We start from the raw sequence: 10,596 nt of genomic DNA, 5'->3' as shown, positions 1-10,596 counted from the left end.
AATTCCTATCTAATCGCTTGCGATTTCATGCTCGGAGGGAAGTGTGAAAAGAAACAAATAAGTTTTGAGCTGATATAGTGCTAAATTGAAGTGACGAGGGAGAAAATCGCCAACAATTTTTCCTTGAGCAATGCCACTGAGAACAGATTATCTTTTCGGATGAAAGGTTTACCCTACGTTCAAAATTATATTGCTACACTGGCAAAGTGGGTTCGGAGGCATAACGATCTTGTTGTTGGACTAGTAATCACAGAATCCTTACAGTGCAGAAGGAGGCCATTCAACCCACCGTGTCCGCACTGGCTCTCTGAATGAGCAATTGCCCCGCCTTCTCCCCGCAACCCTGCACATTCTTCCTTTTCATATAACTGTTTAATTCCCTCTTGAATGCTTCAATTGAACCTGTCTCCACCACACTCTCAGGCAACGCATTCCAGACCTTAACCACTCGCTGCGTGAAAAAGTTTTTCCTCATGTCACTTTTGCTTCCCTTAACAAATACTTTAAATTTGCGCCCTCTCGTTCTCCATCATTTCACGAGTGGGAACAGTTTCTCTCTATCCAGATCCCTCATGATTTTGAGTACCTCCAGAGAAGTGAATACAAATCCCACCAGGGCAGCCTGTGAATTTGAATTCAATTAATTCAATAAGTCTGTAATTAAAAAGCTAGTATCAGTAATGGTGAACATCAAGCTACTGGATTGTCATTAAAACTTATCAGATTCATGATGTTCTTCAGGAATGGAAACTTGTCATCCTTACCCGGTCTGGTCTATATGTGGGGTTCCACAGGGCTCAGGACTCAGCCCCTTGCTTTCTGTAGTTTATATTAATGATTTCAACTCAAATGTAGGGGGGCATGATAAAGAAGTTGATACAAAAATTGGCCGTGTGGTTGGCAGAGAGGAAGAAAGCTTTAGACTGCAGGAACATATAGATGCTTTGGTCAGTAAAATGGAAAATGGAATTCAATTGGGATGGTCATCAAGGCAAGGGAATACACAATGAATGGGAGGATAATGAGTACTATGGAGGAACAGAGGGACCTTGGAGTTTATGTCCACAGATCCTTAAAGGTAGCAGGACGGGTCGATAAGGTGGTTAAGAAGGCATATGGCATGCTATCCTTTATTAGCTGAGGCATAGGATATAAGAGCAGGGAGGTTATGCTAGACCTGTATATAACACTAGTTAGATCACAGCTTGAGTACTATGTACAGTTCTGGTCACCACATTAGAGGAGTAATATGATTGTACTGGAGGATTTACAAGGATGTTGCTGGGACTGGAAAATTTTAGCTATGAGGAAAGATTGGATAGGCTGAGGTTGTTTTCCTTGGAACAGAGGAGGCTGAGGGACAACTTAATTGAGGTGTATAAGATTCTGAGTGGCCCAGAGAGAGTAAATAGGAATAACCCATTTACCATAGCAGATGGATCAAAAACCAGGGGGCATAGATTTGAAGTAATTGGTAGAAGGCTTAGAAGGGGAGATGATGAAGCATCTTTTCACCCAGTGGGTGGTAGCGACCTGGAACTCACTGCCTGAAAGGGTGGTAGAGATAGAAACTCTCACCACAGTTAAAAAGCTCTTGGATGTCTATTTGAAGAGCCATGATCTGCAGGGCTACGGACCTAGAGCAGGAAAGGTGGGACCAGGCTGTGTAGCTCTTTATCAAACAGCATGGACATAATGGGCCAAATGGCCTCCTTCTATGATTTCTATAATTTCTATATGTGTATCGAGACTCTGAAATGGCCTAGCAAAGGCTTTGAAGTATTAAACCGTTACAGAACAAAAATCACAATAAGAATCAGAGTTCAGTTATTCAAGAAGGTGGCTCGCTGCCAACTTCAAAAGGGCAAATAGTCATCGTGTCGTACAGCATAGAAACAGGCCCTTCGGCCCACACATCCATGCTAACCATAATGCCTATCTATACTAATCCCACCTGCCTGCATTAATTCCATATCCCTCTATGCCTTGCTCATTCAAGTACCTGTCCAGATGCCTCTTAAATATCGCTACTGTTCCTGCCTTCAACACCTCCTCAGGCAGCTCATTCCAGATACCCATTATTCTTTGTGTGAAAAATTTGCCCCTTTGATCCCCTTTAAACCTCCTCCCTCTCACCTTAAATCTATGCCCTCTAGTTTTAGTCACCTCTACCATGTGTTGGGCAATAAATGCTGGCTTTGCCAGTTATGCCCACATCCTGTGAATGAATAAATTAACAGAAACAAAACGGCAGCTATTCTTCCACATTTGATGGCTTTGGTCGTTGGTCAAATGTTGGTCAGGGCATCAGGACTCCCCTCTCTTCATCCAAATGCATCAGGAGATCATCAAAGTCCATTCACAGACGGGACCTCAGTTGTGTGTCTCATCCGAGAGGGACGGCAACTCTGAAAATGCAGCCCGCCCCCTCAGTACTGCACTGCTGTGTCAGCCACAGTTCGTATCCTGATACATGGACCACAGAATGTTAACATGGAGGTACAGCAAGCAATTGGGAAGGAAAATGGAATATGAGCCTTTCTTGCAAGGAGATTGGAGTATAAGATTAAAGAAGTCTTGCTGAAATTATATACTGCTTTGGTGAGACCACATCGGTACTGTGCACCGTTTGGTCTCCTTACCTGAGGAAGGATATACTTGCCTTAGAGGGAGTGCATCACTGGAGTGACTCTTGGGATGAGAGGAATGTCTTTTGAGGAGCGATTGAGTAGAATGGGGCTGTATTATCTGGAGTTTAGAAGAATGATAAGTAATCTCATTGAAATGTATACAATTCTGAGGGTAGATGCTGAGAGGCTGTTTCCCCTTGGTTGGAAAGTCTCGAACTAGGGGGTCACAATCTCAGGGTAAGGCGTCGGCCATTTAGGACTGCGATGAGGAGAAATTTCTTCACTCAGAGGGCTGTGAATCTTTGGAATTCTCTATCCCAGAGAGCTGTGGATGCTCAGTTGTTGAATATATTCAAGGATGAGACCAACAGATTTTTGGACAAAGGGAATCAGGGGATATAGCAATTGGGTGGGAAGGTGGAGTTGAGGTAGAAGAGCAGCCATGATCTTACTGAATGGCTTGAAGGGCCGTATGGCCTACTCCCGCTCCGATTTTTTTATGTTCTTGGGTAATGCAGCACTTCTTCATTACTGCACTGGAATGTTGCCACAGCTCATGTGCTCAAGGCCCAGTTTCTGCTTTGAACTCCAAACTTCCGGACCTTATTTGTAGTGTAAGCTGTGTGAGTAAGGGAGGGAAGTACGCTGGGGAAGAGGAGCTCATACTCTGGCTGTTGCATTGGAATGAAGCAGCCAATCTTCTCCATACTCCGAGGGTGGTTACAAATCAAAGGTGGCCCATGTTTATTTAGTAAGGTCATAATGGGAAGTGTGAAGACCCTGAACAATGGGAACCTCTCTGAACTTCTTGATGGAGACTGTGTGCCTGCAGCTGCCTCAATTAGGGGTTTAAATTATTCATATGATTTCCCAGAACAAAGAGAAGATTTGGAGTTGGAAATAATTCATTTAAATTCAATCTGGGACATCCCACATGTACCACATTGCTATGAAGATAGATGATGTACGAGGTGCCTGTTGATGTTTTGATCTGTCCGCTTGCTGACAGACAAGCAGTTGGCTTTTGGAAAGCTGTTGGACTCCAGAGCAAAGAGGCCATCGGGAACCAAGGGTGTTTCAGTTTTGAGGCAGGCCTGTGCTCAAGCGGGGTAGTCCAAATTCAGGAGATGATCTCATACCTTGGAAGATAGCTGAGAAACTAAGGAATCAAAGTGAATTCCTAAGAGCTGTGGTACACTGGATTGGTCCCAGGAGAAGTGAACAAACCGCCAAGATCCTGTAACGTATAGGGGAAATCTTGAGGTGAAAGCAATAGTCAAACAGGAGTGTTCTGTTGAGATTTAGAGTTTAAAGGATTTGTCTTCCTGTTCTGTTAATATTTTAAGTTTATGTGGTTCCAACTGTAGTGTTGTTAGTGGTGTTTTGCTTTTAACTCTTGTACAGAAAAGTTTTTTTGGGGTTAAAATGTGAAATCTTGTGGTGTAACTCTTTCAGTAATAACCTGGAATTTGACTTCCTTTTTTAAAAAAGTTAATGAGGAAATGATTCCAACTTCTTCAAAAGCAGTTGATCATTACAATGTGTGACTATTTCCAACCCGAGTGCACATTGTGTGAAATAATTAACAACTATTCCTTATTTAAGCTCCCGTCAAGGATTACATTTGCCAAATTTAATTTACAGACGACATGGGTCAGTATTTGACACAAAGGCCCAGGGAGGGTGAAAAATAGTTTATGGGCGCTTAGCAAGCACTGAGGCAATCAACAGGCTCGTGCTTCTGTTAAGATGTGATTGACTCTTAAAAGCCCTCTGAATTAGCCTAGCAAGCCACTCAGTTTTATCGGATAGCTACACTGCAGCGATTCAAGAAGGCGACCCATCACCATACTCAATGCAACTAGGGACGGGCAAAAAAATGACGGGTTAGCGACACCCACATCCTGGGAATGCATTCTATTTTTTAAAAAAACAGCAGAATATCACCTGAGCATCCATCTGTAATTTCTGGGGCTAAAGTGCTCAATCTAACAGTGAGAATTTGCAATTCTGATTACCCAACCACAGACTGACTTCACTGTAATTCAAAAGGGGCCCTTCCATTGCTAAAGCAGTAGTTTGCCCTTTAAACCACGAGGAATTAACTCCACGATCCAGCAATTCCAGTGGGCGTTTTAAGTTACAAAGCAAAGAAATACCTGTTTCAACAGGTATGCAGTTCAGCACACACCTGGGATTTGTCCACTGTTTAATAGCCCTGCCCTCATATTGATTCACTCAGGAACTGCCTCTACTGCAGTCAGGAGCCCTTTCTTACCGTGCTCCACACTTTTGTGGAAATGTTCATCTATAGGGTCACAGTGGCTACAGGCACAACATACTATTCAGGAACAAACAATTACATCTACATCACGCTGATAGGAGAGAATGGAGCAAGCCAGAGAACAAAACTGGATAAGTGGCTGCAGAATGACCTGGAGCGAGGAAGTGTAAGTGTGTGTGAATGCATCTTAGGTGTAACATGAGAGTGGATGTGTGTTCAGTGTGCGAGTGTGAAGTGAGAGTGGATGTGTGTTGAGTTTGTTGTGTGTGAGAGTGTACTTTGCATGTAAAATGGAATGGAAAGAGTTGTGAGGCTACTCATTTTCTGTATCGAAAGAAACTGATTTCCTTTGCACTTTCTGGAATGTCAAATTGGAACTGGTTTGTCATGTATTGTATTTGACAGATTTTTATGAATGAAGTATATTTTTGGGAAAAAAGTGTGGGAGTGGACATGTCTCCATGTTGAGTGTGTGGTCTATGTATGTTGTGTGTGGTGTGTGAGTGTTGAGTGTCTAGTGGATGTGAGTGTGAGTGTGTGTAAATATACCTTTGCTAGTACTGAACTTTCAGTCGCTGAGCTGCAGCCCTGTGATCTTACAAGAGCTCGGGTCAGGAGAGAAGGTGGGTCCTGTTTGGAACAAAATTGGCAAATCAAAGCTTTTGTTAAACAAAAAAAACACCCTGTGACGGTGGGAGGTTTTCCCTCAATTAATTAATTAGCTTTTCCCTTTTAAAACAGCATGTAGCACGGCTGGGAAAGCTAGCAGTTTGCTAATGGATTGTTGGTTATGGAGAAATTCTGCAACCTCTATTTGTTTGGGAAAGGCGATGCCTTCCTCCAGATTTTGTGTGCTGAGCCCTCGCTACCCGCGGGAATGTTTTTTTTTTCCGTGATTTGGACCGGTGCCAATTTGGCACAGCACACTGGCCACTGGTGCACTCCTGAGTGAGGTGCCCATACACCGAAGATGCCAATTGCTTGGGATTTTGCCTCATCCATCAAGAACGCAGGCCAGCCACATCCAGCCTGGCCTGACAGCTTGATGGACCACCCGCTCTTGACTGGCGCTCTTGAATGCTGCCCCTTCATTGACACGAGGGCCTTTATCTAAACAGGGGCTGCAGATTACAAAGGGGAGGCACAAAGAAAAATAAAGAACAAAGAACAGTACAGCACAGGAACAGGCCATTCGGCCCTCCAAGTCTGCGCCGATCTTGATGCCTGTCTAAACTAAAACCTTCTTCACTTCCAGGGCCCGTATCCCTCTATTCCCATCCTATTCATGTATTTGTCAAGATGCCTCTTAAACGTCTCTATGGTACCTGCTTCCACCACCTCCCCCGGCAACAAGTTCCAGGCACTCACCACCCTCTGTGTAAAGAACTTGCCTCGCACATCCCCTCTAAACTTTGCCCCTCCCACCTTAAACATATGTCCCCTAGTAACTGACTCTTCCACCCTGGGGAAAAGCTTCTGACTATCCACTCTGTCCATGCCGCTCATAACTTTGTAAACCGCTATCATGTCGCCCCTCCACCTCCGTCGTTCCAGTGAAAACAATCCGAGTTTATCCACCCTCTCCTCATAGCTAATGCCCTCCAGACCAGGCAACATCCTGGTAAACCTCTTCTGTACCCTCTCCAAAGCCTCCATGTCCTTCTGGTAGTGTGGCGACTAGAAATGCACGCAATATTCTAAGTGTGGCCTAACTAAAGTTCTGTACAGCTGCAGCATGACTTGCCAATTTTTATACTCTATGCCCCGACCGATGAAGGCAAGCATGCCGCGTATGCCTTCTTGACTACCTTATCCACCTGCGTTGCCACTTTTAGTGACCTGTGGACACATACGCCCAGATCTCTCTGCCTGTCAATACTCCTAAGGGTTCTGCCATTTACTGTCTACTTCCCACCTGCATTAGACCTTCCAAAATGCATTACCTCACATTTGTCCGAATTAAACTCCATCTGCCATTTCTCCGCCCAAGTCTCCAACAGATCTATATAGAACGTATTGCTTCAGTTCTACAGAGCCTTGGTCAGACCTCATCTGGAGTATGGTGTTCAGTTCTGGACACTGTACTCCGGGAAGGATCTATTGGACATAAGAGGAGAACAAAAAGTGCATGGATATGGGGATACAGGGAAGGAGCGGGGGAGCGGGTCTAATTAGATTGTTCTTCGAAAAGGCAGACTCGATATGCTGAATGGCCTCCTTCTGTGCCGTACTATTCTATCATTTCACCTAGATTGGCCTTGAAGGTTCACCAGAATGATAACAGAGCTAAAAGGTTTAAATTATGGACATGTTGCATAGATTTGGTTTGTATTCCCTTGACTTTAGAAGATTGGGGTGGGGGGGGATTGGAGCGAGGGCTTTAAAATGTTGAATAGATTTGATAGGGTAGATAGAAAATGCTTCCTCTGGTGAGGGAATCAAGAACAAGGGGGCATAAACTTAAAATTAGAGCAAGGCCACTTGGGAGTGATGTCAGGATGCACTTATTCACACAAAGGGTAGTGGAATTCTGGAACTCTCTCCCGCAAAAGGCCGCAGATGTGAGTGTCAGTTGAAGCTTTCAAGATTGAGATTGACAGATTTTTGTTAGGTAAGGGTATTAAGGGATCTGGAGCTAAAACAAGCAAATGGAGTTAAGATACAGGCCAGCCATGATCTAACTGAATGGCGGAACAGGCTGACGGGGCTGAATGGCCTTTGATCATGAAGCGTTGGAGCGGATGTTAGCTCGATGCGGACTTCCCCATGAAGTAAGCTCAGCAGGTGTTCAAACATTGAATTACAAGAGCCATTATCTTTATTGGTGTTTGCTGTTTAAATAAACCTGTTTGTACCCCTGTGAGTGCCCTTTCAAATACCGCATCGGCCCATCATCTACGTGTTGCTTAGGGTATTAATGGAAGGAAATGGAGGCAGGTTATTTTCTGCACTGATCAGAGACCCCTCAAAATGGGTGTCAGTATGAAATAGCTTCTTCAAAAGGACAAGACCACCCCCTCACCACCGCACCCACCCCCTCCTCGCTTTGAAGGTGGTTCAAGATCGCTGCATTCCTTCAATTCTGGCCCCTTGTGCTTCCCCAATTTTAATCGCTCCACCCGTTTGCAACTCTGCTTTCAGCTGCCAAGACCCTAAGCTTTGGAATTCTTTCCTTAACCCTCTCCGCCTCTCTGTCCTCCTTTAAGATGTTCCTTAAAACCTACCTCTTTGACCAAGGTTCTGGACATGTTATATGGGTCTTTGGTCTGATAATTGTTCCTATGAATTGCCATGGAATGTTTTACCACTTTAAAGGTGGCATATAAATGCAAGTTGTTGTTATTTCTGAGCTGAAGACAAGATTCATTCTTAAAGAGTCCCACTTTAATGGAGTTCTCCCTGGAGTCTTTGCTCAATATTTATCTCTCAACCCACATCACTGATATCGGGTACTATATCATTGCTGTTTGTTCACTTCATTGGCTGTAAAGCCCTTTGGGATGTCCTGAGATCATGAAAGGCGCTATAGAAATGCCAGTTCATTCTTGCTGTGAAATTCTACAAACCAATTAGGTGATTGACACACTTACAACCGAGCCAATGAATGACCTGGTAAGTTTATGAATGAAACATGAAAGCAATTGGGCACAGAGTGCATCCTGTGTACCATTGAGTGACATAAAACTGCACCCCTGTAGGCACACAGAGACTGACTTATCAAAGAATGTTTGATTTGGTGTATGAGCCAAATGTTAAACAGGCCAAACAAGGGGAATATTGTATGCAGAAGGGACTTCCCAGTCAGGTTTCTAGAACATTCTGCTCACTGTGAGGAGCCACTCAAAGAGAAGTGGGTGGAATAAATCCAATCTACCCTGCGACCAACACTTAGATGCACATAATTATGCTGCAGCAGAAGTCTTGTACAAATAGGAAGTGGTTTTGTCCATTTGGAAATCTCTGCATAAATGTGGACTGTGTGTATTTTTCAACTGGATGCACTTCCGTGGAGCATTCTTTTTACATTGGAGCATAGAAAGGCTTGCATTTCAGATGTACCTTATGATATCTTAGAAGTATTTTGTTTTAAACAGCTTCACATTTATCTAATATCTATATAAAAGCCTTTCAGTTTGCATGCACCACAGTCCAGGCACCATGGTACAGGGCTTTTTTATTCATTCATCCCCAACAAGAGAGAATCTAACCATCTCCCCTTGAAGTTTAACAGCATTACCATCGCTGAATCCCCCTCCATCAAAATCCTGGGGGTCATGATTGACCAGAAACTTAACTGGACCAGCCATATAACTGTGGCTACAAGAGCAAGTCAGAGACTGGGAATTCTATGGCGAGTAACTCACCTCCTGACTCCCCAAAGCCTGTCCACCATCTACAAGTCACAAGTCAGGAGTGTGATGGAATACTCTCCACTTGCCTGGATGGGTGCAGCTCCAACAACACTCAAGAAGCTCGACACCATCCAGGACAGAGTGGCCTGCTTGGTTGGTACCCCATCCACCGCCTTAAACATTTACTCCTTCCACCACTGATGCACAGTGACAGCAGTGTGTACCATCTACAAGATGCACTGCAGCAACTCGCCAAGCTTCCTTCAATAGCACCTTCCAAACCTGCGACCTCTACCACCTAGAAAGACCAGAGCAGCAGTCGCACAGGAATACCACAACCTGCAAGTTCCCCTCCAAGTCATGCACCATCCTGACTCGGAACTATATCAATGTTCCTTCACTGTCACTGGGTCAAAAACAGAGATGTAGAGAAATATTTTCTCTCAGAGGGTCATGAGTCTTTGGAACTCTCTTCCTCAAAAGGTGGGGAAAGCAGAGTCTTTGAATATTTTTAAGGCAGAGGTAGATAGATTATTGATAAGCAAGGAGGTGAAAGGTTATCAGGGGTAGGTGGGAGTGTGGAGTTGAGATTACAATCAGATCAGCTATGATATTGTTGAATGGCGGAGCAGGCTCAATGTGCCGCGTGGCCTACTCCTGCTCCTAATTCATAAGTTCGTAAAAACCTGGAAATCCCTCCCTAACAGCACTATGGGTATACCCTCACAACTTGGACTGCAGTGGTTCACGAAGGCAGCTCACTACCACCTTCTCAAGAGGTAGGCCACAAATGCTGGCCTTGCCAGTAATGCACACAACTCATGAAAGAATTTTAGGATTAGCATGTGCCCACAGACATTGGTTGTCCACTCAACTCCCCCCCCCGGCTATGTCTGTCTCACTCAAAATGATAATGGTAGTGGGTAAAGTTACTGCTTTTCACAGGTCAAGGCAGCAGTGAGAGACTAGCTTTCTGTCGGGTCTCCCAATCTGACCAGCGAGTGCCCTGAGCCAGCTTCAATTGGCATTCCTGGGATGTGACTGTGCCAATGCTCTACTCCATGAGTCCATGCAAATGGTCTAAAGAGGCTCAAGTTGTGAAAGGCTCCATCTAAATGCAAGCTCTTTCTGTAAGGGGTCCTGGCCAACATTCCTCCCTTCACCAACATCACCACAAACTGATTATTTGGTCATTGGTCTCATTGCTGTATGTGGGACCTTGCAGTGTGCAAATTTAGACAGAATTCACAGCACAGAAACAGGCCATTCAGCCCAACTGCTCCATGCCTGTGCTTATGCTCCACATGAGCCTCCTCCCAACTTACTTAAT

General features: G+C 44.5%; 1 protein-coding gene across 1 annotated transcript in view; it reads left to right on the top strand.

Moving 5' to 3' along the window:
• The first annotated feature begins 4,344 nt into the window (after positions 1–4,344).
• The window catches only part of alox12 (arachidonate 12-lipoxygenase), a 32,561-nt gene continuing 26,309 nt past the window's right edge, over positions 4,345–10,596 (top strand). Inside the window, exon 1 of the mRNA XM_068023973.1 lies at positions 4,345–5,080. Within this exon, the coding sequence (XP_067880074.1) occupies positions 4,931–5,080 (150 nt within the window). The 5' untranslated portion in view covers positions 4,345–4,930. The remainder of the gene's footprint in view (positions 5,081–10,596) is intronic.

This window comes from Heterodontus francisci, chromosome 48 (assembly GCF_036365525.1).
Source record: "Heterodontus francisci isolate sHetFra1 chromosome 48, sHetFra1.hap1, whole genome shotgun sequence".
Classification (NCBI taxonomy): Eukaryota; Metazoa; Chordata; class Chondrichthyes; order Heterodontiformes; family Heterodontidae; genus Heterodontus; species Heterodontus francisci.
Note: the sequence above shows the minus strand (reverse complement) of the source record. Positions and strands in the feature narration are given on the sequence as shown.